Raw genomic sequence first — 26,904 nt, forward strand, 5'->3', positions numbered from 1 at the left:
GGATCATAATTATATCAAACTGACTTTTGTTATTCCAATTTGTCAGCAATATCATTATCTGCTAACATTGCTTTGGAATGGTTGTATTTTTCTAAGACCAATTTTGCATGGCGCGTGTTAGATACTTTTTGTGGGCAGGTGGTTCTCTCAGCCGTTTGGAAGAGGACTTGGCGCTAGGCTTGATTTTGTGTGACTCCTTTCAAAATTTTGTAGTAATTGCGTTTGTGTCTTGCTCATTGATTGATTCTCTTTTATTCACTTTTATCCTCAGTCATCTTAAAACTTTCTACAGTTGTGTATGGATGAGTATTTTGCAGAGGACACACACACACACACAAAACAATTAGAAATTCTTGGCCCTTTTAAATTCAACACATTTTTGAGAAAGCAAAATGTAAAGTCTGACGTCATTTGCTAGTGGGATACAAAAGTGTCAGTGAGTGAAGAGAGTGACATGTTTATGACATCATTTATTTCAATGTAGAAGTGTCCTTGAAGACATATAGTTTAACTTGCTAATTTTATATATATATAGAAATCGAGTCTTGGAGAGGCGAAGACACATGACCAAGCCCATACATGTAGATAGTGACAGCCATCAAATGGGAAACCAGTAAGTCTCTAAATCCAAATTGGGAACATTGTATCATTACTCTCCTGAATATTAAAGCTGTTGACTAAGCTGTAACATTACTGGAAGTCTAATCGTTAGTCATTACAAAATGGAAAGAAACAATTTTTAATGGGAAACATCTTATTATATTTTTAAATATAATTAAAAGGTAAAATTTCCAGTTTCCTTATCACACAGGCAGAATGGGAAAACACCACAGCATGGCTTCAGCCATATGTGATCCTTGTTATACAAAGTAAGTTGTTCTGGGACAGGAGTGAGTGTCTTTTGATGCTTCTTCACTGCTTTTTTTACTCTCTTAATTACTGTATCATAGGAAGGTTCATTGTCTGGAGAAAGGGGCTTAGATTCCGAAGGATCCCTTGAGAGTTCAAACAACAAAGGTGGATCATGGTGTGTAACATTTTCTCCTACACATTGGCATAAGCCAAGTAATGCATCATGGCAACCTATTGCTCCTGTGGGTTGGAAAACGGGTGTCACATAATGGACCTTCCAAACAGCATCACCTAAAGGTTAAGCGGAAAAAAAGTCAGATATAAAGCCTTTCCCTTATTCCCAGGTATCAAACTGCTAGTACTTTGTCTATGTTACGGCAACTTTTTCACATATCTCCTTTACAAAACTGATAAAGTAATCATCGTCTTACTTCTAGGAAGTCACCTTATCACTTCATTCTCTGTGGTAATAAACCTTTGATACAAAACCATGAATCTGTTTTCTTCTCGTTTTCTCATAAAATAGAATTCATTCAATCCATTCCTCAAAATAAATATTATTTTAAAATATTCCCTACATCTTGGACTATTTATAGTGACTTTCAGAAAGGTGTGAACATGAGAAAGAAGTTATCACATGTTTTACTGTTGGATTGCATCAGGTAATATTCTGCGATGTTCAGACTGGTCAGGTTTTTAGAGGTCAACCAATCTAATCCCTTTCTTTTTCTGAAGAGAAAAATAAATTTAAAAAACTGTCCCAGTAACATCCTCAAGGTCAACATCTGGGACTAGGAGTAGAATTCTAATAATATTTTAGCCCATTTCCCACTATATATTATTACTCACTGTTCCTTGGGTGCCACCGTACAGCATGTAAAAATGGGCCACAGTAGTGGTACAAGAATTCATGCTCTGAGTGTTGAACTTCTCCCTTCAACAAGGGCATTAGATCTCGTCCATCAATCATTCTGAGGTAATAAAAAGAACTCATTTGACAATCTTGGAAATATCAAAGTGTTATAAAGAAAATAATTCCATTCCTCAAGGGATTACAAAGTATTGGAGAAGGCAAAACAAATTCAGAAATAAAAAACTCAAATGATAGAAACCTCCAAATATCTATGTGAGTTTTAAAGACAAATACTGGGTAATATCTCCTGCATCAAAAAAGTTAACCCATGGATTAATTAAAATTCTGTTTGTATTGCTTTAATTAGCTGCATTAATTAACTTAGCGGATATTAGTAAATCCCAACGTATTCAATTTCTTGTAAAGGCATTAAATTTCACAATTTTTGCTTCATAAGAAAAACTTTCATATATTCTAATGCCTAAGATTGAAGCAGCATAGAATCTTAAACCAAGTGATTATTTTTATTCAGTTAACATTTATATATGCTTATCATGGGGGGAACTCTTGTAGAATTAAAATATTCATGATATAATAAAGGTCACTGTTTCAATCAACATACAGAGCAAACCCTACATAAACACTGGCATAGGCTATGTATTCATACTACACCTCTGCACCAAAATAACACCACCTGGTAAGCAACTTTCTGGTGATGAGTCATTTTCATATTAACTGAGACTGACCCTTGGACCACAGGCATCACTAACTGTACTCAAAGTGAAGGAGTCGTCTGGAGCTTATGATCTAATACAATAGTATTCAAGAACCATGCCTGGTGTCCAAGTCAAATGTTCATCAACGTATGACTTTAGTAGAGGACTATGGGCAATATAAAGCCTAAGAAGGCATGACCCTTGCCTAGGTTTATAATTCAGCAAAGGAGTTAAAAGTAGTAAATACAATCCACACAATTAAACACAGTACAAACCAGAATGAGATTAAGTACATAGAGAAAACAGTACAAGCGACAAAGCTATGAATTTTTGCTGCCTCAAACCCTAATATAAGCACATACAGAAATCTAATTTATTAAGTTGCTAATTGTTATTCTCTGTTACACATTTGCCATGTTCAATCTTTAAACCGTAATATATGGGCTACTATCTAGAATGATGATGATGGAAGTCACACATCGAACATAAAAACAGATCTTCAAAGAAAAATTGGTGCCACTGTAGTTTTAAGGTTTAGACCTATGTCACCTTACTCCCAAAGTCAAAATTCTTTCCTCTGAATACTTACATACACAAATTACCCATATATTGATAAAACTCTCAGTGGTGAATATGAGGCAATATATACCCAGTGGGATCATTGGATATTTGTAGCAGCATTATCATTCAGTTCTATGTCTCTGAAATCTGCAGGAAGAGCAGTTTCTCAGTCATGATCAGTGTTTGATTTAATATTTCTTAAAGAATTTTTTCCAGTTTGGATTCAATTGTGTTCCCTTATACATTTTTCCTACTAGGATATAAACATAGTAGAAGAAAATCAGGATTTTATTTGGAATATTTAAGGTTTCAGCAAAATAAATAAGTTTTGATCCAACATCACAGACATTACATTCAGACATTGCAGAATGTTAACTGCAAAGTGAGTTTATCAATTATGTACATACACACACATAATATATATAAACCTTTATCATATATCTTGCCTTCTCAATGGATGAGGCAGCACCAAGAAAGGGAGGACATTTGGAACCAAACTAGATTTTTTAAAAGAGAAGGAAAAAATAACCTTAAAATCCACTTTTGAACACCAGCCATCATGCGGAAAATACTGTATTTCTCAAGGGTTTGAAATTTTAGAGATTTAGTCCAAGATAGATATTCTGTTACTACTGTAAAATTTAAATCATTCCTCTGTTCATATATAAAACTTTGGAAAATCTTTTTAAAAAGAAATTTTCATTTTAAATGTATTTTGACATGAAAAAAATTAAATGATCAAATATTTTATTTCTTGAAACTAATGCTAAAATAGAGAAGAAAGTATATTTTATAAGAGTAAGTTTCTAAAAAGTTAATGAGCATTTTAAAGGACAAAACACAAACAACAACCTGACCACTTATTCTGATTAGCCCTGGCTCACACAATGAGACTATTTTCCTCTGATGTTATCATCAGACTCGTGTTTCGTTAAAGTAATTTCTACTTGTCACAGTTTATTTTAAAATTAATTGATTCTATAAATAGAAATTATGTTCATTTGTGATTTTTTCTGGGATGATATTATTTACCATAGCAAAGATTAAAAATAAAACATATTAAACCTTAGTTCCCAGAACAATGGACCTACTTAGGGGACTAGAGAATTCCAATTATTTTTAATTAAAAGAAAAATCAATTATTTTATTAAACCAACTGTAATTTAATGTAATATAATAGAACATATTGAATGAATTAACACAACCAATTTAATTTTCCCTAGAAATATAACTTTCTAGATATGAGTAAAAAAATAAGTTAAAAAAACTGTACATCTGCCTTCACTTGGATTCTATTTAAAATTCAGGGATATGTGTAGATATTTATAAATAAGTTTTTTTTGTACTTAAAAGTATCATAAGATATTTCCTGATGTGACATTGAACACCAGCTTCAGTGAACTGGAGGAACCACTAGCTCTTGGTCATTAACACTACTCCCTTTTTTATTTCATGATAACTTTCAATCTTGATCACTGGAGACTGAAAAAACATAATAATTATCAAGACAGAGCCAAGATGGTGGAGTAAAAGCAGGAGCTTGCTTAAGCTCCCACTCCAGTCACCTCCAATACCTGTAAAAAAAATGACTCTAAACAGATTTAAAGCTGCAGAACCCACAAAGTGACAGAAAGAAACCAATCTCCCACTAAAGGAAGCCTGGAAGGCTGACAGGAATGGTCTATTGCACCGAGAAGGTAACAGATCACAGTCCCATGTGAGCCATATGGGTCGAGACCCAGGGTGTCCTTGACCAGCAACCCAAAAATGCTGGACCAGACTTCAGGAGAGTGAATCACCAGCAGCTGTGGCAGTTTCTAGACTTCTGAACCCATAAATACCAAAGAGAAAGGAAAACATCAGGGGGAAACCCTGCTGGAACTGGTTCAGAGGGGAGTGTGGCTTGTTCCCTCCCACCAGGTCAAGAGGAGGCTGAAACACAGTGGCTACAGCTGCTGCCACCTGGCTGCCTCCAGAGCTCCTTACCAGAACCAAGCAACCATTCATAAAGCAATCACTCTTGCTTTGACCTCCTTGGATCTGGGTCTCAGTCCTGGATGGTGGTGCTGGGGTAAGAAACGCTAGTGTACCAGAGCTTATGGTGGTTGTAGAGAGTGCACCCTCCTCATAGCTCTAATAAGAACTCTGAAAAAACTGCAAAAAAACCAGCAATTTGGGACACAGCTATCTCCACTCTGGATGCAGAGTTCTACCATGGCAAAGAACTCAAAAGTCAAGTCATTGGCTGGCAAGATGAGCAAAAAGAGGAAGTGCAATCAGACCATAGCATCTTTTGGGGGGACAAAAGTAATCAAAACATGGAACCAGAAGAAGACCACAAAGTCAAAACTCCTGCATCATAACCTTCCAAGAAAAACACGAACTGATCACAGGCAATGGAGGAGCACAAGGAGGATTTTGAAAATCAAGTAAGAGAACTGGAGAAAAATGAGAGTAATACAAGAAAATCATGAAAAGAAAGTCAACACCCTGACTGAAGAAAATAACACTATAAAAAATAGAATAACTCAAGTGACAGAAGAGGCCCAAAAAGCCAATGAAGGGAAGAATGAGCCAAATTGGTCATCTGGAAAAGGAATTTCAAAAATTCACTTAAGAGAATAATTCCTTCAAAATTAGATTGGAGTAAATGGAAGCTAATGCCTTTTTGAGAAATCAAGATATTAAAAAAAACAGATCCAAATAAATGAAAAAGTAGAATGCAATGTGAAGTATCTCATAGTCAAAACCACTGACATGGAAAATAGATCCAGGAGAGATAATTTTAAATAATTTGACTTCATGAAAGCCACAATCAAAAGAAGAGCCTAGGAATCTCTCTTCAAGAAATTCTCAATGAAAATTGCTCTGATATTCTAGCACCAAAGGACAAAATTGAAATTGAAAGATATCACCAGATGCCACTTGAAAAAGATGCCAAAGAGAAAACTCCTAGGAATATCATAGCCAAATTCCAGAGTTCCCAGATCAAGGAGAAAATATTACAAACAGTAAGGAAGAAACAATTTGAGTATTGTAGAAACACAATCAGGATAACACAATATCTAGCAGCTTCTACATTAAGGGACTGAAGGGCTTGGAATATGATATTCCAGAGGTCAAAGGAGCTAGGATTAAAACCAAGAATCACCTTTCCAGCAAAACTGAGTATACTGTTTCAGGGGAAAATGTGGTCATTCAATGAAATAGAGGACTTTCAAGCATTCTTGATAAAAAAAAACAGAGCTGAACAGAAAATTTGACTTTCAAATACAAGAAGCAAGAGAAGCATGAGAAAGTAAACAAGGAAAAACAAATCATTAGGAAATTATTAAAGTTGAACTGTTTATATTCCTACATGGAAAAATGATAATTGTAACTCTTGATATTTTTCTCAGTATGAACATAGTTGAAGGGAATATATGTAGGTGTGTGTCTGTGTAGGAGGGTGTATGTGTGTATAAATGCATAAAGGATTGTGTATATATGGGTGTACATGTATACATAGACAAGGGCACAGGATCAGTTGAATAGGAAGGGATGATATCAAAAAAATGAAACTAAGAGGTGAGAGAAGAATATTTTTGGAGAAGGAGAAAGGGAGAGATAGAATAGGGTAAATTATCTGATGTAAAAGAGGCAAGAGAAAACTGTTACAATGGAGGGGAATAGTAGGAAGGTGAAAGGGAATGGGTCAATCTTACCCTCATTGAATTTAGCTTAAGGAGGAAATAACATAAACCCTCAATTGGGTATCTTACCCTAAGGGAAAGTACAAAGGAAGGGGATAAGAGGGGGGATGATAGAAGGGAGGGCACATTGGTGGAGAAGGTAGTTAGAGGGAAACACTTTTGAAAAGGGACAGGGTAAAAGTAGAAAGTAGAATAAGTGGAGGGAGGTATAGGATGGAGAGAAATAAACATAGTCTTCCACAATATAACAGCCATGTAAACGTTCTTTTTTTTACATACACAATTACAACTTCTATTGAATTGCATGTCTTCCCTGGATGGTGGGTAAGGAGGAAAGAAGGGATAGAATCCAGAAATCAAAGTTTAAAAAAACAAATGTTAAAAAAATTGTTTTTACATGCAACTGTGAAATAAGATATAAAGGCACTGGGGTATAGAAATCCATCTTTCTCTACAAGAAAGTTGAGGTGGGAGGATGGACAGGGGAGTGCATATGAGAGAAGAGATTTGGGGAAGATGTATTCAGTAGGTTTGCTATCTTGGGGTGGGGAGTATGAGAAAGAGAGTGAGAAAATTTGTAACTTAAAGTCTTGTGTGGAAATGAATGTTGAACACTAAAAATATATAAATAAGTGGAAAAAAAATTATCAGAGCAGCTAGGTGGCACAGTGAATAGAGCTCGAGCCTTGCAGTCAGGAGGAACCAAGTTCAAATTGACCTGAAACACCTAACACTTACTAATCTTGTGACCTTGTGAAAGTCACTTAACCCCAATTACCTTGCCTTCCTCCCTCAAAAATTAATTATCTATATATAGATAAGAGTTAGTCTCCTATGTTCATCCATTCCATACTTTCTCATCTTCACAATTGACAAGAATATGATTACTCAGTCAAGATCTATTTCTTCAAAGCTTCTGTGTATTGGTGGAATCAGATGTATTTTGTTTGTCCATGCAATCCAAGGATACAGCCATGTACCAAGGGAAAACTATTTAGCAAGAAAAGCCTTGAGAAGACAATTGAACTTTTAAATTTCTTTTTCCTTTTATGAGAAAGCAAAGATGATGAGTCCTCAGATATTATTATTTTCTTACCTATCCTCAGGTAAAGTTGCTCCTACTAGTGCAGTTAGAGTTGGGTAAATATCCATCAAACTTGTAGGTTCCTCAATAACTTTTCCAGCCGGCAATATTCCTGGCCACCTAACAATCCCTGGTACTCGGATTCCACCTTCCCAGCCTGCCATTCCTTTTCCACCTATATATTAAAAAAAATCAATATATCAACATATCTACCTAAAAATATACTTAGTAGTGAGAATGCTTATAAAGCTTAAGTAGTAGTAAGATTTTTAGGATGTTCTCTGGACATACATAGAAACATGTAGGTTTATGTGCCTATGTGTATCTCCAAATGTCAGTCAGTCAACAAGTATTTAATCAAGCACTTACTATATGTCTAGCCCTGAACTAAATGTTGGGAATATAAAAAAGGGCAAAAACAGTCCATGTTTTGTACGAGCTCACATTTCATTTGGGGAGATATGTAAACAACTTTGTACAAACAAGACAGATACAGATTAGATGGGAAAAATGTCAGAGAGAAATCACTAGCAGTGAGAGTGGAGCAGAAAAGGCTTCTTGGAGAAGGCGAGAGTTGACTCTTAAAGGAAGCCATTTGGCAAATGTAAGGAGGCAGAATACCTCAGGCAAAGGGGACACACAGGGAAAGGGAATGGAGTAAACTGATGAAGAATCTTGGGCAAGCAACAGCAAGAAGAGAGTTGCAACATTGTAGAGTATTTGGAGGTGAGTAAAGTGTAAGGAAACTGGAAAAATAGCAAAAAAAGATATGTTAAGTCTTTTAAATCAAAGAAATTTCATATTTGGTCATATAGGTAATAGAAGTTTATTTATGGCAAAGGTGTGTAACATGGTCAGAAATGTAGTTCAGAAAGGAAATTACTTTTCTTTTATAGATAGAAACTGTAGATAGATATGGTTTCATAGATATGAAACTGTAGGTGACCAAGCTCTGATATTAGACAGGCATGACCTTTGAGTTTTTCTATTAGTAGGCAACAGGTTTGTTAGAAAGCAAACAGAGTATATTTATCAAACATGTGCTTAACAAAAGAAAAAAAAATAGACAGTACTTGAATACCAAAACAAAAAGAGAAACAAAAAAAAAGTTGTTTTTTTTTTATGCAGACATCCTTGTGATCAGAAGCATGCATTTGTAAATCAATGTTAGGTACCATGTGAGAGGACTACAAAGTTTTGTGTTGTGCCAATCTGAATCCACCAAAGGAAGAAAAAATTTCATACAATGTTCCCACCTGGATGTTGGAGGAAATAAATGTCTCATATTGAAACCTAGAACACAGCTTATTGCTTCAAGCTCTTTCTATCCCCATGAAAATCACATTTGCAATTTTATCTCAACTGTTATAACATATTTAAATATCTGATCCTAATCTTTCCCCTTTCCCGCAACCCCACGTCACCAATTGGTTATTTATTGTCCAGCACTGAATGTTCCAGAAGTATCTCAAACTGAACAATCTTATAGGTAATTATATGTGTTTCATTATTCAGTATTTCCCCTCCAAAACCCATCACTCTTCTGAACTTCTTTAATATCACTGAGGGCACCACCATCCTCCCAGGCACATAAGTTGGAAGTCTCAGTATCATCTTTGTCTGCTCACATCCAATTTCTCCACATATGTTACTTCTTGCCTATGGAATCTTTCTCACCTTTTCCTCTCCAATCACACACGAACACCCTACTTTTGGCCTATTTCACATCTCATTTGCCATATTACAATAGACTCTTATGTATTCTCCTTCCCCTCAAACCTCTATCCATTCCAATCCATATTCCACAGTGCTACCAATTTATTTTCATAAAGGGGAGGTCAATTCACTAAACTCCAGGGGCTCCTTGTTGTCTCCAGGATCAAATGAAAACTTTTCATTTTCACATGTGATGCTTTTCATAACCTGACCTCTTTCTACCTTTTCATTCTTCTCGTACATTACTACCCTCCCTTAACTCTGTTATATGGGACCCTTTACTGTTTTGTATACACATAACTCGATGTCTTATTGTTTGCCTTCACATTGGCTGTCCCCCAGATGTAGAGAACGTTCCCTCCTCACTTTAATCTCTTGAAGTCCCTGGTTTACTTCAAGCCTCAGATCAAGTTTCACCTTCTCAATGATGTCGTGAAGCAGACACAAGTACTCCAGGCAGATGGAGCAATCAGGAGGTAGAATGTGAGATAGGAGATAAGATGCAGGATGTGATCAGTCAGAAAACTGATCAAAGAAGACAGTCCATTGAAGCCCCCAACCATAGACTTATGTGTATCTTTTCACAAAGCACCCCAGTTAGGCTGACACTCCAGAACACCTCTTCCCCTCCTCTTTCCTGCTCTCTTTGCTTATCTGTATGGACTATATAAAATCCTGCAGCTCCTCCTTTCCCCCTTTCCTATTCTTCTTGCTTTTTCTAGACACCTCTAGCCTACCTGATACCCCTGATATCCCCTCCTCCCTTCCCCTGTTTCCATTCCATAAAATTGTATTTAAACCAGATCTTTGACCTGATCAGTTGCTCTGCAGGCCTTAGGGGAGTAAGGCCTGCATCCTGTGCTCTGTTTCTCCCACATGGAAACAGGGACCACTTGGGTGCATCATCCTAATAAATGCCTTTCTTTAAATTGAAGACTGTTCAAGTGAAGTCCTTCCGACATTAGGACCCATACATTTATTCCTCATCAATTCTTGTGATTGCTCTTCATTTCTTCATCCCCATCTTCCTTTTTTACTAAATGCACTCTCTTCTGTAACCATTTGGTATTCATTTTGTACATATTCAGCATATATTTCTTTGTTTTCCTGCTGTTTCTTCCATTATAAAGTAAGTGTTTTTTGAAAGCAGGTACTTTCAGAATTTTTTTTTCTTTTTGGAGCAGGGAGGACAGGGCAATTGGGGTCAAGTGATTTGCCCAAGGTCACATGGCTAGTAAATGTTAAGTGTCAGAGGCTGGATTTGAACTCAGGTCTTGCAGACTCCAGGGCCAGTACTCTATTCATTGTTGCACATAGCCACCCCCAGAAGGCAGGTACTTTTTCCCTCTTGTCTTCATATTCCCAGTGCTTAGCACAGTTCTTGGCATATCATAATCTCTTATGACATGCCTACAGATTTATTGATTAACCTTGATTCAAAAATTCCTTCTATTCAATTTAATGACATACAGTTTGCTGCTCATGCTGAAGTCACTACAAAGGAGAATAACACTTGATCATGGATTTCAAGGACCTTTAAGTATCCCTAATTCCTAGAAACTCTCAAGCTATTCTGACTTCTCCATGGATTTAGTTGTCTAATGTATTAAAACCCTGTATGTTTTATTCCTGCACATTCCTCATTGGATTGAAAACTGCTTGACATGGAAAAAAAGAGTGGTTTTTTTGTCTTTTTTCTTAAAAACTTGGGAGAGTGCCTGCCTCTTTCATAGGAGATTCTTTAAAAAAAATTTGGAGGAGGAAAGCAAAGTAATTGGGGTTAAATGACTTGCCGAAGGTCACACAGCTAGATAAATGTCAAGTGTCTGACACTGAATTTAAACTCAGGTCCTCCTGACTTCAGAGCCAGTGCTCTATATTCACTGCTCCATCTAGCTGCCACCATAGGAGACTTAATAAATCTTTATTTAACTAAATTGACTTGCAAGAGGATAAGACAACTACTCAAATAACTATGATGCAAGGCACAATATAATAAAAACTATAGATTGGTATAAAATTTTAGTGGATTTCAAAGGATAGATCATATCCTATGAAAAACAGGAGTGAGGGAAGGAAGCAGAATTTGAGTAAGGCTTTCAGAGAAAAATAAGACTTTAAAAGGCAGATAGAGTAGAGGGAATAATATATAAAGGTGAAGAGATGGGAAATGCCTCAAGGTCTATTGAAACAGAGGATAATCCAGTGTAGCTCAAACATAATATAGGTAAATTGGAAGCAGTGGAGGGAGATAGGGTTATGCTGGAGCCATAACATGGAGATGCTTGAATACCAAAAAATGAATTCAGATTTAAATTGACAGTCAGCTAATTAAAGGTCTTTGAACAGGGGATTCTTATTATCTGAAAAAAGCTTCCAGAATTGTGTCTAAAGGATTGTAAAAGAGAAATTATTCCCTGAGTGTGATTATTCCCTGTAAGTAAGGTGGCTTTTAGTGTGTGTGTGGTAGAGTTTTGTTATTCTTTCTTATACTTTAGTTTCCAGGATTCATATCCATAACAACCTTGTGTTCCCAGGTGTTAGCTACACGTTCTCATAACCATGATTCAAAACATCTACATAATTTTTGCATAGTGTTATATAATGATAAATAATATAAATGTGTACTTAAATGGTAAATGTCCTCTGTGACTGTGCAGTGAGATTTAATGATGAGATAATGTAAATTTGTGAGGCTATTGCTGGCTTCTTGTCTGTTACCTTATAAAGAAGATGGGCGCTGGACAGTGTGTGGGGAACCCTTAGGGTTGAATGCACAAGCTGGAATGTTGTTTGTCTTGATTGGCCCCCATCAAGCCTTGGGGGGAATCTGTCTTTGCATCAACTGGCCCCCACTGAGGCTTGAGGGCATTGAAGGAAGCACATAAAATGAGTCTGTTTCAATTGACCCAGCGGAGATGAAGGGGTAATTGCTTCCCCCCTTCTTATTGGCACCTGCAAGAAGGGTGAATAGGGAATGCTGTGGGAGTTGATGCTCCCATTATCACCAAAACTTCTTGTGTGAAGACTAGACTAGAATAAAGTAAGATTGTTAGCCCCTCTGGAGCTCTTTTCCTGTCTTTCCTGGCTGACCAGGTCAAGAGTGAACCTGTAGCTAGAAGCCTTCCTGTGTGCTAGTGTCTCCACCTGCCTTACATCCCCACAGTAACCCAAATCTAACCAAATTAAAAGACATGCCCCCACTAGTTTCAGTCCCAGAAGAGATAGAAGGCCCATAATAACTATATAGACTGAATCTCTGACCTTAGAGATGCTAAGAATTTTTTTTTGAGTGAGCTGCTATAGATATCACAGAGTCAGTAAATCTCAGGACCTTTAATGGATTTTTTCGTTTTGATATATTATCTCAAACTGGTATAATTAAGGTGTGTGACCCTAGGAATCTGAATCTCACAGGTGGAGCTATGGCTAAAGATTCAGACCAAATGTTGTTATTTTTGTCATATGTATATATATAGTTATATAGTTATAATATGCTAATAGCTACTATTTAGTTTTACTAAGAGCTTTACCAATATCTCATTGTAGCCTCACAAAAACCCTGGGAGATAAGGACTACTGCTATCCCCATTTTACAGATGAGGAAACTGAGAGTTCTTTGAGAGCATCCCTCATGTTTAGCAAGGTGCCTGGCATAAAGTAAGGATTTAACACATGATGAGTGACTGAGATAAGCTGTGTTCATGGGTTAGTCATTTAACCTCTCAAAGCCCCAGTTTCCTCATCTATCAAAGCAGCAATAAAGTTCACAGAGCTGTTCTGAGAAAAGTGCTATTGAAATAGCAATAGCTATGCGATGTCTTAGTATTCCCTAATAGTTCCAAACTTTATTAATAAATAATATTCTGCAAAGTGATAGGGGAGGAAGGGGTGGATGTTTGTGTTATTTTCAAGTCATTGGCATCAGACGTGAAGACATCAGACACTTGCCTCAAAATGCAACTAGGACAATGACAGTAACAACATGCCCTCCAGGGTGCATGACTCCAGAAGTTAAAACCAAATCAGACATTTTCTATCTTCTCCTCAATGTGCCCTTTCCAGGGCTCTGATTTTCCTATTATCACTAGAAACTAGATCAAGTATTACATCTAATCAGTAAAGGCATCTGCAGATGTCATCTCTACTCCTTCCTTCCACTGTTTTTGCCTTTTTCCCATTGCCTGATCCTCCCTCCTCCCTCTTTACCTTCAATGTTTCCTAAAGTACAAGAATGAAAAGAAATATTTACATCCCCCCCCAAAAATATCTCTTTTCTAGATAAGTATATGCTTGTCCTGTATGTACCCATAAGAGCATGTTAAAAAAAAAAAACTTCTGGGGCAGCTAGGTGGCACAGTGAGTAAAGTGCCAGCCCTGGAGTGAGGAGGACCCGAGTTCAGTTCCAGCCTCAGACACTTAACACACACACACAGACACACACACACACAGACACACACAACTAGCCGTGTAACCTTGGGCAAGTTACTTAACCCCAATTGCCCTGAAAAAGGTAAAAAAAAAAAACAAAAAAAAACTTCCTCATAACCAACCCATCCAGAATTCTACAAGTAAACATTTTTCCATTAACTGATTTGGGTCACCTTGCTTTAATATCTGCTTATGTTTTTGACCAAGCAGCACATAACATCAAAGCGATTAAGCCTAAAGCAATCCCCAGCATTCTTCATTCATTTTACCTTTATATATTCCATTGTAGCCTCCTATATGAAGCCTTCCTCTCATGACTTCCAGGTGCCCTCCATGGTCCGAGGTGAAGTAAACAATTGTGTTATTTTTCAAACCATTTTCATCAATGGCATCAAGAATTTTGCCTTCAAAGGGAAAAAAGGTGCAAATGTAATTTGTGATATACAAAAATTCTAAATTTTTAAATATTTTTACCCTTATATTTTGAAAAAGGATAAAAGAATCATGTATATGATATGAGTGTCTTCTTTTTTTTAATTATGTCCTATGTATTTGTTTGCATGTTGTCTGCTCCATTAGAGTGTGAGATCCTTGAGGGTAGGGGGCTTTATTTTGTCCCTTTTTGTATCCCCAGCACTAAGTACAGTGCTGACACATAGTAGATGCTGAATAAATATTGATTGATAGATTGATTACCATATGAATGGCCAACATTTCTACAAAGAAAAATGCTTTGCAAAAGTCATCTCAACTTTTAAGTGACAAAAAATGAACTTAATTTTGAACCTGTCAAGTCACATTTTACAGAAACTACCATAAGACAAATACAGATGTGCAATGTTCAGTTTCATATGCAATCAATATAATATTATGCAAGGCATGCATGTTACCCCATAAAATACCATTATTCTACCATGAAGATCTAACACATTTACACGTCTCTCAGCTTGCAAAACCAATGCAGCTATTCTATGTCATTAGCTCACCAGAATTAGTTACAGAACGCTCCTCAAATATTCCAAAATCTATCTGATGCAACCAAAATGTCAACACAATTCTTCTGAAACAGCTACCAAGGATCCTTCATATGGAGTAGTGACATCACCCAAGCAAGTTGCACATAATCCATTATGCTTAGATTAATTATTTCCTTTCACAGTACAAATTCTATTTTGCAGGGTATTTTTTTTGACAGATGTATACTTCTTTAGTTTAGGGAAATCCTAGGAAGGAAACCCCTCCTGCCTATATATCAGATTAATCACTTTGTGATTTATAATCTTAGTGCTACCTAGGACATTAAGTAACTGAGACATTCAGTAACTTACCCAAGGTCACAGAGCCTGAATGCATCAGAGAAAGGACTTGAAGCCATGTCTTCCTGATTCTAAGTTCAACTCTCTATCTATATGCCCCCTTTCTTCTAATTTTGTTTGCCAATAAACGTATAAATAGGTGAAAGATAATTGTGAATATGTTTTAAATAAGCTGTTAAACATTTACCCTAGCATACCAATCGATAGACTATAGGTAGGGAGAGAGAGAGAGAGAGAGAGAGAGAGAGAGAGAGAGAGAGAGAGAGAGAGAGAAAGAGAGAGATGAAACAATTCTCTATGCAACATGGGTGATCTTAGTCACTTTTCTATATTATTACAAAACTAGTAGAGTTTATAATATATAGGGAATGAGAAACAGGAGAATTCATTTTGACAAATGAGGGTATAAGTAAACATTAAGAACAAAGGATGGGGCAGCTAGGTGGTGCAGTGAATAGGGCACCAGCTCTGCAGTCAGGAGGACCAAAGTTCAAATCTGGCCTCAGACACTTAACACAAAAACTAGCCATGTGACTTTGGACAAGTCACTTAACCCCAATGGCCCTCCAAAAAGCAAAAAAAGTCAAAAGAAGAACAAAGGGTACTCCCAAGTCCTGGTACTGTTCAAAAAAAAAAAAAGAAAGAAAGAAAAAGGAAGCCTTCAGCAATTTAAGACAGTAAAATGTTATGGAAACTTTGGCTATGGGAAGCAAGAGCACACTAATGAAGACAGCTTTCCATAATTATTATTGATTGGATGAATTTTCAATCACTTTCAGGCCAGTTAATTATGTTTTCATTATATGTCATGCTCTCTCGTGGTAATTGATAGCTCTACCAGCCAGTGACAGTGGAGAACAAAGTATGTCTTCTCTTTTCCTCTCTCAATACAACCCAGAAATCAGGGCAGCCATGTGAGAGGCAAAGTGTCTCTTTCTATTATGGATTTTCTATATTTACAGCAAACACTCCCAAATCCTCCGAAGGTTGCTCCGTGTCTCCCTAATGTGAACAAAGGAGAAAAGAAGAGAGAGGAGAAAGATGCTGGGGGAAAAAGGGAACAACAGGGAAGGGAGGTCTTTCCAAGGCAAAAATGTGCAAAAATTAATCTAATTGCTGAAAGGAAACTTCATAATTATGTCTCAGACATCTACATATTGCATGATAGGAATCAGCTCTTTCACTTACCTACCAGAAAGTCCATCTCTTCGACAAAGTCTCCATAAAAGCTATGCTTGCTACTTCCAACAAACTCATTTGTTGTAGGAAGAGGTGTATGGACATGCAAAAGACTATAAAACAGGAGGAAAGGTTTATCTTGGTTTCTAAAAAGACAGAAACAAATGGAGTTTTGCATGAGATTTAAACAAAAAACAATTTAACTACACACTTAGAATAATATAGTGCTATTATATGTTATGAAATTATGATAATATAACATATTCTGATAATATGAAATTTCCCCTTATCTTTACATCTATTAAGTTTTTCTTAGTGCCCCTCCATATAGCTATAATGAAATTCTATATAAAAAATAGGGAAAGGACTATTGATCACCATTTATTCCATAGAAACCTAGAAAACTTAGAAAATTGCCTTTATTTAAAGTTTATAGACAACCATTAATAAAAATATCGTTACAAATTATCCTTTTCACAACTGTGTGATGATGGTGGTGATGATGATATTAACAGAGACTTTAAACTTCACTAAGTGATTTGCATATATTATCTTAATTGAGTCTCACAACAACCCTTAGGAGTACAGTCATACCTAGAATGGTGTTGGCACACCATACAGACTGGGTGTGGGGAACATTCCTACTGCTTCTCCCTTTTCCCTTTGGAGGAATAATATGGCAGTCTACCAAAAGTAGGCTGCTTCACCCTTCTCCCCACTGTCCCAACTTGTTTCTCTAAAATAATAACTCATCAAAATATAGAAAAGTTGTTATCAAAGAATGTGTCCTCAATTCCTCCATTAATCTGTCCAAGAAACTACCAAACTACTACACCTTTCTGCGATGAATGTTCTTTTGGATTTTTGAAAGAGTTGGGATAAAAGTGTAAAGGTGTAGCAGCTGTATAAGGTTTTCTTTGGTTTTTCTTCCATGAAACTGGTTTTGAAGAGACAGAATCATAATCAATATGAGAAATGTGGTTTACACTCAAATTCACTTGGATATTTCTGGAGTAAAGCAGGCAATCATGAAATACTAGATATTTTCAGTTTAAAAAATACTAAGTTTTTGTATTACTGTAAAGTCAGAAAAATGTTTATTTCTAAAAATTGTCACTTGGACAGGAGAAAGCAGGGCAGTGTTGGGAGGTTATACATAGCAAAGAGAGTCCATCCAAACAGTACTGTGATGTGAGTACAAAAGACATTAATAAAACCTTGAAAAACTGAAAAATGGTGACTCCGTAAAATGAGAAAGTGGGTATAAACTGATAATTAGGACAAAGATTTAGACCCTGAGGAGCCGAATTCATATTCATCTCTGCAACCTACTAATGTGTGAGTTTGGGTAACTCTTTTAACCTTTCTGGAACTCAGTTTTCTCAACTAGAGAATGAAGGCATTTAGAGCATTGGTCTAAAGGTACTATCTAACTCTAAATCTATGATCCAAAAGATTGTCTCATAATTAGAATTCTCTCCGAATTTTCTGTAAGAACTTGTATTCATAAGAGTTAGAATAAGCAAATTCATTTTAGGACCTTCCTTCGGAGATTGCCCCCAATGACACACACACACACTTCCAAAGATATGTACACACTATGTATAATGTATTACATATTAAGGAGAGATGCACATGTGTGTATATATGTGTGCATGTGTGCACACATACATTATATATTACATGTAACCAATGCACCTGTGTGCACCATATGTTATATATATGTGAGTGTTTGTTTCTCCATATGGATAGCTATCTCTTCATACAGACACAGACACAGACACATGCCTCTTTCGTACGTAGCTGTTTACATGTTATCTCCCCGAGGAGAATGGAACTTCCTTGAGAACAAAACCAACGGATCTTTTATTTTTGCCTTTCTTTGTATCTTCATTACTTGCCTGGCACACAGTAGGCACTTAACAAATGCTAGTTGACTGACTGAGTCAGGAAATCATCAATTTATGTGTGGGGGTAACTAGACGAAACAGTGGATAGAGTGCCAGGCCTAGAGCTAGAAGGATTTCTCTTTCTGAATCCCAATCTGACCTGACCCTTACTGTTACTTGACCCTGTTTATTTCAGTTTCCTCATTTGTCAAATGAGTTGGAAAAAGAAATGGTAAACCACTCCAGTGTCTTTGACAAGAAAACCCCATGTGGGTGTGGGGTCACAAAGTGTCCAACAGAACTGAAATGACTAAGCAACAACAATGACCAATGGGTATACAAGATAATGATATTCCTATATTAAGGAAAGAGCTGGTGCTCAAAACCTATGGGGAAAAATATTAAACTGGATATTTAAGGAGTGTGGACAAATGAAATGGGAAAATATACTTACAAACAATTCTATCTGTGTAGCATGTCTAGGTCTAACAACAATGCAAAGTCAGACTTCATGAGATGGCTGCTTTCTTTGGTTTAGTTTTCTGAAGTCATGGTAGCTCCCTATGAAATTTCTGGATAAGAAAAACCTAACTAGATTAAAGTGAAACTCAGCTATTCATTATTGGGTTTCATGAGTATTTTTGTTAGCACAAACCTGTTAGACTAGCTCTTTACATCTCTTACAAAAAAGAGAACAATTTAACTGGATGGTTTGGGTTGAAGAGTTACTGTTTTTTCATCTTTGTGCGTGGGGGTGGGAGGTGGGGCAGGGCAAGTGTTTGTCCTTTCTACAAGTTTTGCTACTTGATTTATCATTAGTAGTAAACTGTTCAGCAGTGTTAATCTTCCGTTCTTTTCAATTTTCTTGTTTACATTTCCTTCTCCAAAGAGCTATCCAACTCCCAGGTTTGAGTTGGGGCTCAGAGTTCTATTATGCATACCAAATTGCATAATGACTAATCACTGGAAGAGATTATATCGGTTCTGAATGTTTCCACAGGGAATCAAAATAACTTTCTGTCAGAATCAAAAAAACTTTCTGTCAGAAAACTCCTAAGAAAATGTTATTTTTTGTCCCTACTCATCAAGAATATGAAAGTTTAAGCATTTTAATGTAATTTCTGACATCCTCTGTACTCCTCATTTTGTAATGACTTTATGTAAAGTTCCTTCTCTAAATTTTTTGCCATTTTTCAAGACCTTGACCATATGCTGCTGCCATCATGGGACTCTCCCTAACCAGTCTCCCCCCCCACACACACACACACAAGGGTAAAAGGAAATGGAACCTGTCCTTCTTTGTATCTCCTGTAATGCTTATCAAAAGGCATTGCACAGAGTTGCTCTTCAGTAATCTGAGAGACAGAAAACCACCTGGAATAAGGCTGGACTGGACATCAAGGACACCTGGATTCAAACCTGACCTCAAAGATCCACTTGTTATACGACCTGAGCAAGTCACTTAACCTTTCTGATCCTCAATTTCCTGATCTATCAAATGATTTTGTCAATAGCACTCCCCTCACAAGGTTAATGTGAGATATGTAAAATTCTATAAACTTTAAATCATCCTATAAGGGTCAACTATTATTATCAAGAAAGTCTGTTGAATGTTAGAAGACCATAAGATTCAAAGATTAATTTTGAATTTAATTCTGAAATCAACAAAAAATCCAATGTCCTTTCTACAGGACCATAAAGCCATTCCATTGTCACATCCAAGGGAGTCATTTAATTCAAAGTCAAAGTCAAAAACTTGTCTAAATCAAAGTATAAAAATTCATTATAATAAGTCATCTAAACTAAAACATGAGTAAACATAGGACTAAGGAAAGAGACCACTAAAGAAAATGTAATTGGTACCTTTCAATAAAAGAAACTGCCTCCTTCAGCATAATTACGCTGGCTCTTTCTGCCTTCATAGGTTGCTCTGTAATTTCATGTTGTCTCATGAAAAGGCAATTCCAATACAGTTTATTTTGGAAACTGAAGAACCAAGAAAAGGCCAAAAGAAAGCCAAATAAAATAATACAGATAATAAACAACCAGGGTATGGAGACCAAATGAGTTAGCTTCCCCACAGTCAGTGTAAGAACAGCAATGATGATTAGCTCCATGCAAAACCAAAGTTTATTTGCTATGGCTAATTCTGTGTCACAGGAGGGATCTGGCCAACAATAGGAAGTGAGTGTGTGTGGTATGCCATAGAAATAGTCAAAACCATAATGGTTTGGATGATGGCAGTGGTCATTCCGGTATTTACAGTTTAAACCTTGATGCCATTTACCTGAAAGTAAAAATAGAAAATATTACTTTATACTATATTAATATGTAATATATATTAATGTAATAAAGACATTCTTGGTAAATCTTTTCTTGAAGACCACAAAGGAAAAAAGAAGTCATCTAAAGCCATATGCTTAAGCATGTAGTAGGCATCGAACAAACGTCTATTGAATTGAATATATGCAGTATCATTTCTTTCCCTAAAAATATTTCCTTCAACTGATTCATTTATTGCACAGTGTTTTGTTTGTTTCTTCGTTTTTTGCTGTTGCTGCTGCTGTTTTGGGGGAGATGTTTTTGATTAGCAGAATGGATACATTTTGGGAACATAAGCAGAAAGCCCAACAGAAGGCAATTTGCAACCTTATAGGATCATGTACATGGCAATTTCTTGTTAGCAATTATTTAAAATTCTTAGTGAATAACACAGGATCATAGATTTCAGTAGATTATGTGTTCTGTGAAGTCAGGGCGTGTTTTAATTTTAATATCTGCTTCTGCAATACCTGTTACATATTAGATGCTTAAAAAATGACTGTTCATTTCAATCAAGAATCAGAGCAGCACATATCCCAAAGGACAATGGACAAATGCATAGGACCATGAGGAGATTGCAGTATATTCCCAATAAAACTTTCAAAAGGTTATTTAAAGGTAATTTTTGAGGAATAACAATTGGAAATTGAAGTGATCTTGTCAAGTAGTAGTCTTATTTATATACTTAGGATTGGTGAAACTCATTGATTTAGGAGTGCCCTACAGTGATGCAAATCACAACTTGACCATGTATTTCCATCATATATGACCCTTTTCCATATTCTTCCAAATGTTCAACTCAGGAAGTCATGTCAACATATTGGAGGTCTTCTTTACTTTCTCCAGTTATTGTGAAGGTATAAATAGAATACTATCTCCTAGCTCTCAACTTGTGCTCAACTCATCTCTTCATCGATTCATATCATTCTTTGATGATGTTCTTTTTTTCCGTACTTCTTTGGAATTCCTTAGTGGTTGTATGTTGAAGTCCACTCACATCCCTCACGCACATTTTGATTATGCTCTTTGTAATTCCCATCTTTAGTGACATTCATGTTCCATATCTTATTGCCACATAACAGCACCCATATAATGGTACTTACTAATAAGATGGTACTTTGGTTTTGTGTAAAAATGGAGTCAATGAAAGAGCTTTACAACTTTATGAAAGCAATTTATCCCCCTTTCCTGCTATTTTTCAAAACTAGTATCACCTCATTGGTCATATGTACTATTTGTTCTTGATATACATACTGTTGGGTAAGTTCCAGACGATTATCAATTCCAATATTTGCTGATCTATAGAATAGGAATTCTTCATAAACTTGGCCCTTTCTATGCTGATGAAAAAGCTAAGCTCCATCAAATGATTATAGATCTCTTCCTGAAGCCTCTTCAATATCCATTGGCCTGAAATAATCAATGCAATGTTATCTACATACTAGAAGATCTGAAACACCTTAGCTTACCTTTTTCTGACATGTTTATTTGTATGAAAAGCAGAGAGACTTAGAATGTCTCACTATAAAGGTATATTGTTTTTACAGTTCAGAATTCAAAAGAAATTATTTAATCTTAGCCTAGCAGTACTCTGCCTGACTCGTTAGTTGAATAAGATAGTATTCATAAAAGGAGAAAATTCCTAAGATATTTCAATGTCATTATTTATATATAAATGTATATTCATAAATTGGCCCACACATCCTTGTGAGGTGATTAGAGCCATTTTGTTATCTTCATTTCAAATATTAACATACAGTGAGAGTTATACTTGGTTGCCCAAAATTATTCACCAAAGCAATAAAGATATTGCTTCTCACTGACATGAATACCAAGAATAAGAATGATGAAGAAGAGAGTAGAGAATATTCCAAAGCTTATATCTTATTTTGGATTATATTAATTTGAGGGCTAAACCCGAGAAGATTTGTGGGAAATGTCTTTCTCTGAGGGGCTAGTTTGCCTAGATAGAAAGTTCTAAAGAAAGTACTTAATCCTAGCCTGAGAACACTCCCTCAGCATTTTGTTAGCTGGATAGGGTGGCTATGATCAAAAAGCTGTGAGACCATTTTTATTTAGTAGAGGTCCTAGCTATGAGAGCCTATCCTAATAAATAAACTTGAGGTGAGATATCTGGCATTCCTACAGAGACAAAGCCAAAAAGTGAGTAGCAGGGAGCAATTCCCAGAAGAAACCATGAGAATGAGACCGGTAGAATCAATGCCCACTAAATACCAGTGAAATCATATTTATCTGGGTTTACGTTGGGAAAATTTACCAGCAGTCATCAGAAGATTAGTAGCAACCAGGAGAGTAATACTCCATACTCAGTACGGAGCAGGCCCAGTTAGAGATGTGCAATGACATTACCAGAAGAGTTAGTTGTCCCTCAGAACATATGTGCTGGACACATAAGTTCCCTATGTGTACTTTCCTCATGTATGATCTCTATGCATGTCCCATATTACCACTTATGATGTTTATGTTTATGAAATAGTGTGCCTTAGGTATATGGTGACATTCTCTATTATGCCATTTCTCTCTCTTTTTTAAGAAAGAAAACAGGAATGGCTAGATGGCACAGATAAATTCCTGACACCATCCCTGGAGCCAGGAAGACCTGAGTTCAAATCCAAATTTAGACATTTAACACCTAGTAACCATGTGTCCTTGGGCAAGTCACTTAACCCCAATTGCTCTGGCTTTGACCCTCCAATAGCAAAAAAAAAAAGGAACAAAATAAGGTTTTCCATGACATAGTAGAATTAAAATAGTCTTCACTCAAATGCACTGCCCGTCAATATTATAAAGTCTTATACCTTTCATAACATTTCTGGGAGGCATGGTGGATGGGGTGAGAAGAAGGAATGGGAAGGAAAAGCAATTTTGAAAAAAGTGATTTCCACATACCTATCAGTGCTGTTCTATAACCATGCTTCTTTAGGGTGGCTGCAAATGTGGTTTCATTCCGAGGGAGCCCTCCACTGACCCCAAGAGAGTTGAAGACACTATGGGAACGGATGACACTTCTAGAGACCATTCCTGAAATTAAAATGAAAAAAAAAAGATGATCAACCCAATTATGAGTCATGTAGCCACAGTTTTTATTTTTGTTTTCCATTCCTCCTACAAACTACATTCCTCTTCATTCCAAGGATGATTTTTATTTGTTTGTTTGTTTGTTTTCCTGGTCCAGATTTACTCATCAGTAAACTCTCTCTACACATGCAGATCAGCTAATCTATAATTAAGAGCTTTAAGAGAATTATTTCCCTGAAACTAGGGCTTAATTGTCCATGATTACTCAGCCAGTACATTCAGTGGTAGAAATTGAACCCAGACTGTTTTGACTCAGAAATTGGCCCTCATCCACTATGTCAAGCTATCTCTCTTATAGGTAAAGGACAGATATTGTCTAAATCTGAACAGTCCTCATGGTATTAATAACACTGGCCCTGCTTCTCCCAGTAGAAACCTAGTTCCAAAGAGATTGAGAAAATATTACTCTTTCCTATCCAAGGTGTTTTTCTACTTTCTATTTCTTCTCTCTCCTTTCCACGCTCTTTCTCTTACTTCTTTCCTTCCTTCTTCCTTTCTTTTCCTTCTTCTTTCCCTTTCCTTCATTTTTTCTTTTGTTCCTCCCTCCCTGCCTCCAATCCTACTTTCCTCTCTCCCTTCATCTTTTTCTTCCTTTTTATCTTCTTTTCTTCTTTCCATTAATTCTTCCTTTCATCCTTCCTTCCTTTCTTTCCTAGGGAGAGTTTTAAAGGTTTCATCTGTGATCCAGACATGTGATTTCATTGGTAAAAGAAGTATTCTTTAACAGAGATGGAAAATGATCAATTTATCTGTAATTTAGAACATTGGCTCTGATGTTAAATGACTTGTCCATGGTCACAGAGTTAGACTATGTCATAGGATCATAGATCTAGAAATGGAAGGGAACTCAGAGGTCATCTAATAGGATGTCTGTTTAGCCCTTTCATTTTGAACATGAGTAAACTGAAATCTAAAGAGGGTAAACATGTCACCCAAGGTCACACAGGTAGGAAGTGTCAGAAGTAATCTTTAAATCCAGATCTTCTCACTTTAGAGCTAGTATTCATTCCAAATACCAGAAGCCGGATTTTGCTCTTTTCTGACTCCAAAACCTTTCTCTATCTGCTATACCTTGATGCCTTTGCTTTTTCCTTTCTGAAAAGTAAATCACAATCTAATACAAGCATCTCACGCTCACTGATTTGATTGTGCCTCTCAGGGGAGGGAGGCAGAAATAGCCATGACTTCAACACATATCAGGACAGAATAGCTCTCACACTAGGAAAAAAACATATCAAAATCTTCTCTTGGAAAGCACACACATGTTAGATTTTTGTGTATTTCTCTAGACATTCATTCATTTAGCAAAGTAATCTTTGCTCCTTTGTTTGTTTTTTGTTGTGGAATAGATACTGTATGTCCAAAAAGGATTTGGGAAGCTTCACAAGCAAAATATATGATAAGGATTTGGAAGAACTGTAAAAAAAATATTTCCAAATAATCCCTCCTCCCCATACACATATACGATAAATCAACTGAAGTGCTTGTAATGAAATAATATGCATTCATTGAATTAAAATGGATAAGGAAATCTCAAGATCCAAGAACATTTTTAAATTTAGTGATAGTCATTTTCTTATGTCTGTTCCCCTTAATAATTAGTTCATGGATTTCCAGGTCACATGAATAAAAGATTAATGACTGGATATTTTCCTCTAATCCCCATGACTTCTTAAGCCTCTGCAAAACAGAAATTATACACTACAGATAAGGCAATTTTAGCTGTCTTCATGGTATAGGACAACCAGATGTTGCATCTGGTTGCATCTGCACAATGCATGGATTTATGTAGGGTTGCCACTGCTCATTGTCTCCTGTTTGTCATATGACTCTCAGTAACCAACCATCTTCAGTCTGCTCTAGACTAAGTTATCTGCAGCCAGAAGAAATTTACCCTATTTTAATACTGGCCCCTCCCTACTGCCAAGTTGTGCAGGTCTGGTGTAAAAGAAGCAAAAAAAATTAATGTTAAAATATAACATGCCAAAAATGCAAGGGAAACTTACTGATCTTGAAGACAGAATGCATAGACAACCTAAGAATTATCGATCTCCCAGAACACAAGTTTGATTGAAAGACACATGTACATAGAGAGAAGTTAATAGTCTCCAAATGAAGCTTAAAGGTCAGATATACCCAACATAGTTTACCCAGGCCAGGAATACCTTGATGTCCAGAGGGATGAGATAGCTCCTTGAGTTTATACAGTTGTAACTGAGACTTCTATTAGAGTTAAGGAACCCTTTTCCTTGAGGAAGGAGGATTCTCTCTTTGTTATGTTTTTTCTTCTTCTTTTTGTAGGAAAACATTTTAATTTATATTATTTTCAGTTTTCAACATTCATTTTCACAAGATTTTGAGTTCCAAATTTTCTCCCCATCTCTCCTCTACCCTCAACCCCAGAATGGCAAGCATACTGATTACCCCTTCCCCCAGTCTGCCCTCTCTTCTTTCCTCTCCTATCCTCTACCCTAGATGATTCTGTGTTTAAAAAGGGCCTCTAACAAAGGATTATTTACAAAATAAGACGTGTCTGGAGTTCTAACAAAGGAGGCATAACACTAGCAACTCAGAATGCTCTCAACATTTTCCAAAGCCAGGATCAAGGTGACAAATGTAGGCCCAGAGAAACTATACTGACTACCCTCCTCAATCAGGCTATGAGCTCCTTGGGTGTAGTAACACTTATGTCCTCATACCATACAGTATATTGAATGTTTGATAAACATTATTTGACTGAAAAATTCTTATTTAGGGGCACTGAAAAGCTAAACCTAGCCAATCCCTGAATTATCACACACACTCTTGCCACGTAGCCCTTCTGTGCATTGACTCACAGCAAAACATAAATAGGATCTAAAGCATAATCTACTATGTATTGATCTTATATAAAAAAATGCCCCAAATGGATGCATCATAAACAAATTAGAGAAACAAAATTTTTTATCAGATCTGTGAATAGGAGAAAAGTTCATGCCCAGAGAAGGAATGAAGCTGATCAGAGAAGGTAAAACAGATGATCTTGATTACATAAAATTAAAATATTTTTTCATAAACAAAATAAAACTATGATTCAAAGGCAAACAACTGGTAAATTATTTGTAGCAAATTTCTCTGATAAAGAATTCATTTCCAAGATATATAAGGAAATAATTCAAATTTATAAAGACAAAAAAATTTTTTTAATTTATAAA

General features: G+C 36.3%; 1 protein-coding gene across 3 annotated transcripts in view; it reads right to left on the reverse strand.

The window, feature by feature from the left end:
• Positions 1–736: 736 nt before the first annotated feature.
• LOC138149677 (arylsulfatase F-like) overlaps positions 737–26,904 on the reverse strand; it is a 49,980-nt gene continuing 23,812 nt past the window's right edge. For all 3 annotated transcript variants that reach the window (XM_069072843.1, XM_069072844.1, XM_069072842.1), the window contains 7 exons: positions 23,522–23,653; positions 20,153–20,576; positions 16,410–16,546; positions 14,175–14,309; positions 7,771–7,933; positions 1,702–1,823; positions 737–1,143 (listed from right to left, as the gene is read on the reverse strand). In XM_069072843.1, coding sequence (XP_068928944.1) covers positions 776–1,143; positions 1,702–1,823; positions 7,771–7,933; positions 14,175–14,309; positions 16,410–16,546; positions 20,153–20,576; positions 23,522–23,653 — 1,481 coding nt within the window. In that variant the 3' untranslated portion in view covers positions 737–775. The remainder of the gene's footprint in view (positions 1,144–1,701; positions 1,824–7,770; positions 7,934–14,174; positions 14,310–16,409; positions 16,547–20,152; positions 20,577–23,521; positions 23,654–26,904) is intronic.

The sequence above is a fragment of the Petaurus breviceps genome, unplaced genomic scaffold (genome assembly GCF_028583685.1).
Source record: "Petaurus breviceps papuanus isolate PSGF00001 unplaced genomic scaffold, PetGlider_PUasm1.0 90849, whole genome shotgun sequence".
Lineage (NCBI taxonomy): Eukaryota > Metazoa > Chordata > Mammalia > Diprotodontia > Petauridae > Petaurus > Petaurus breviceps.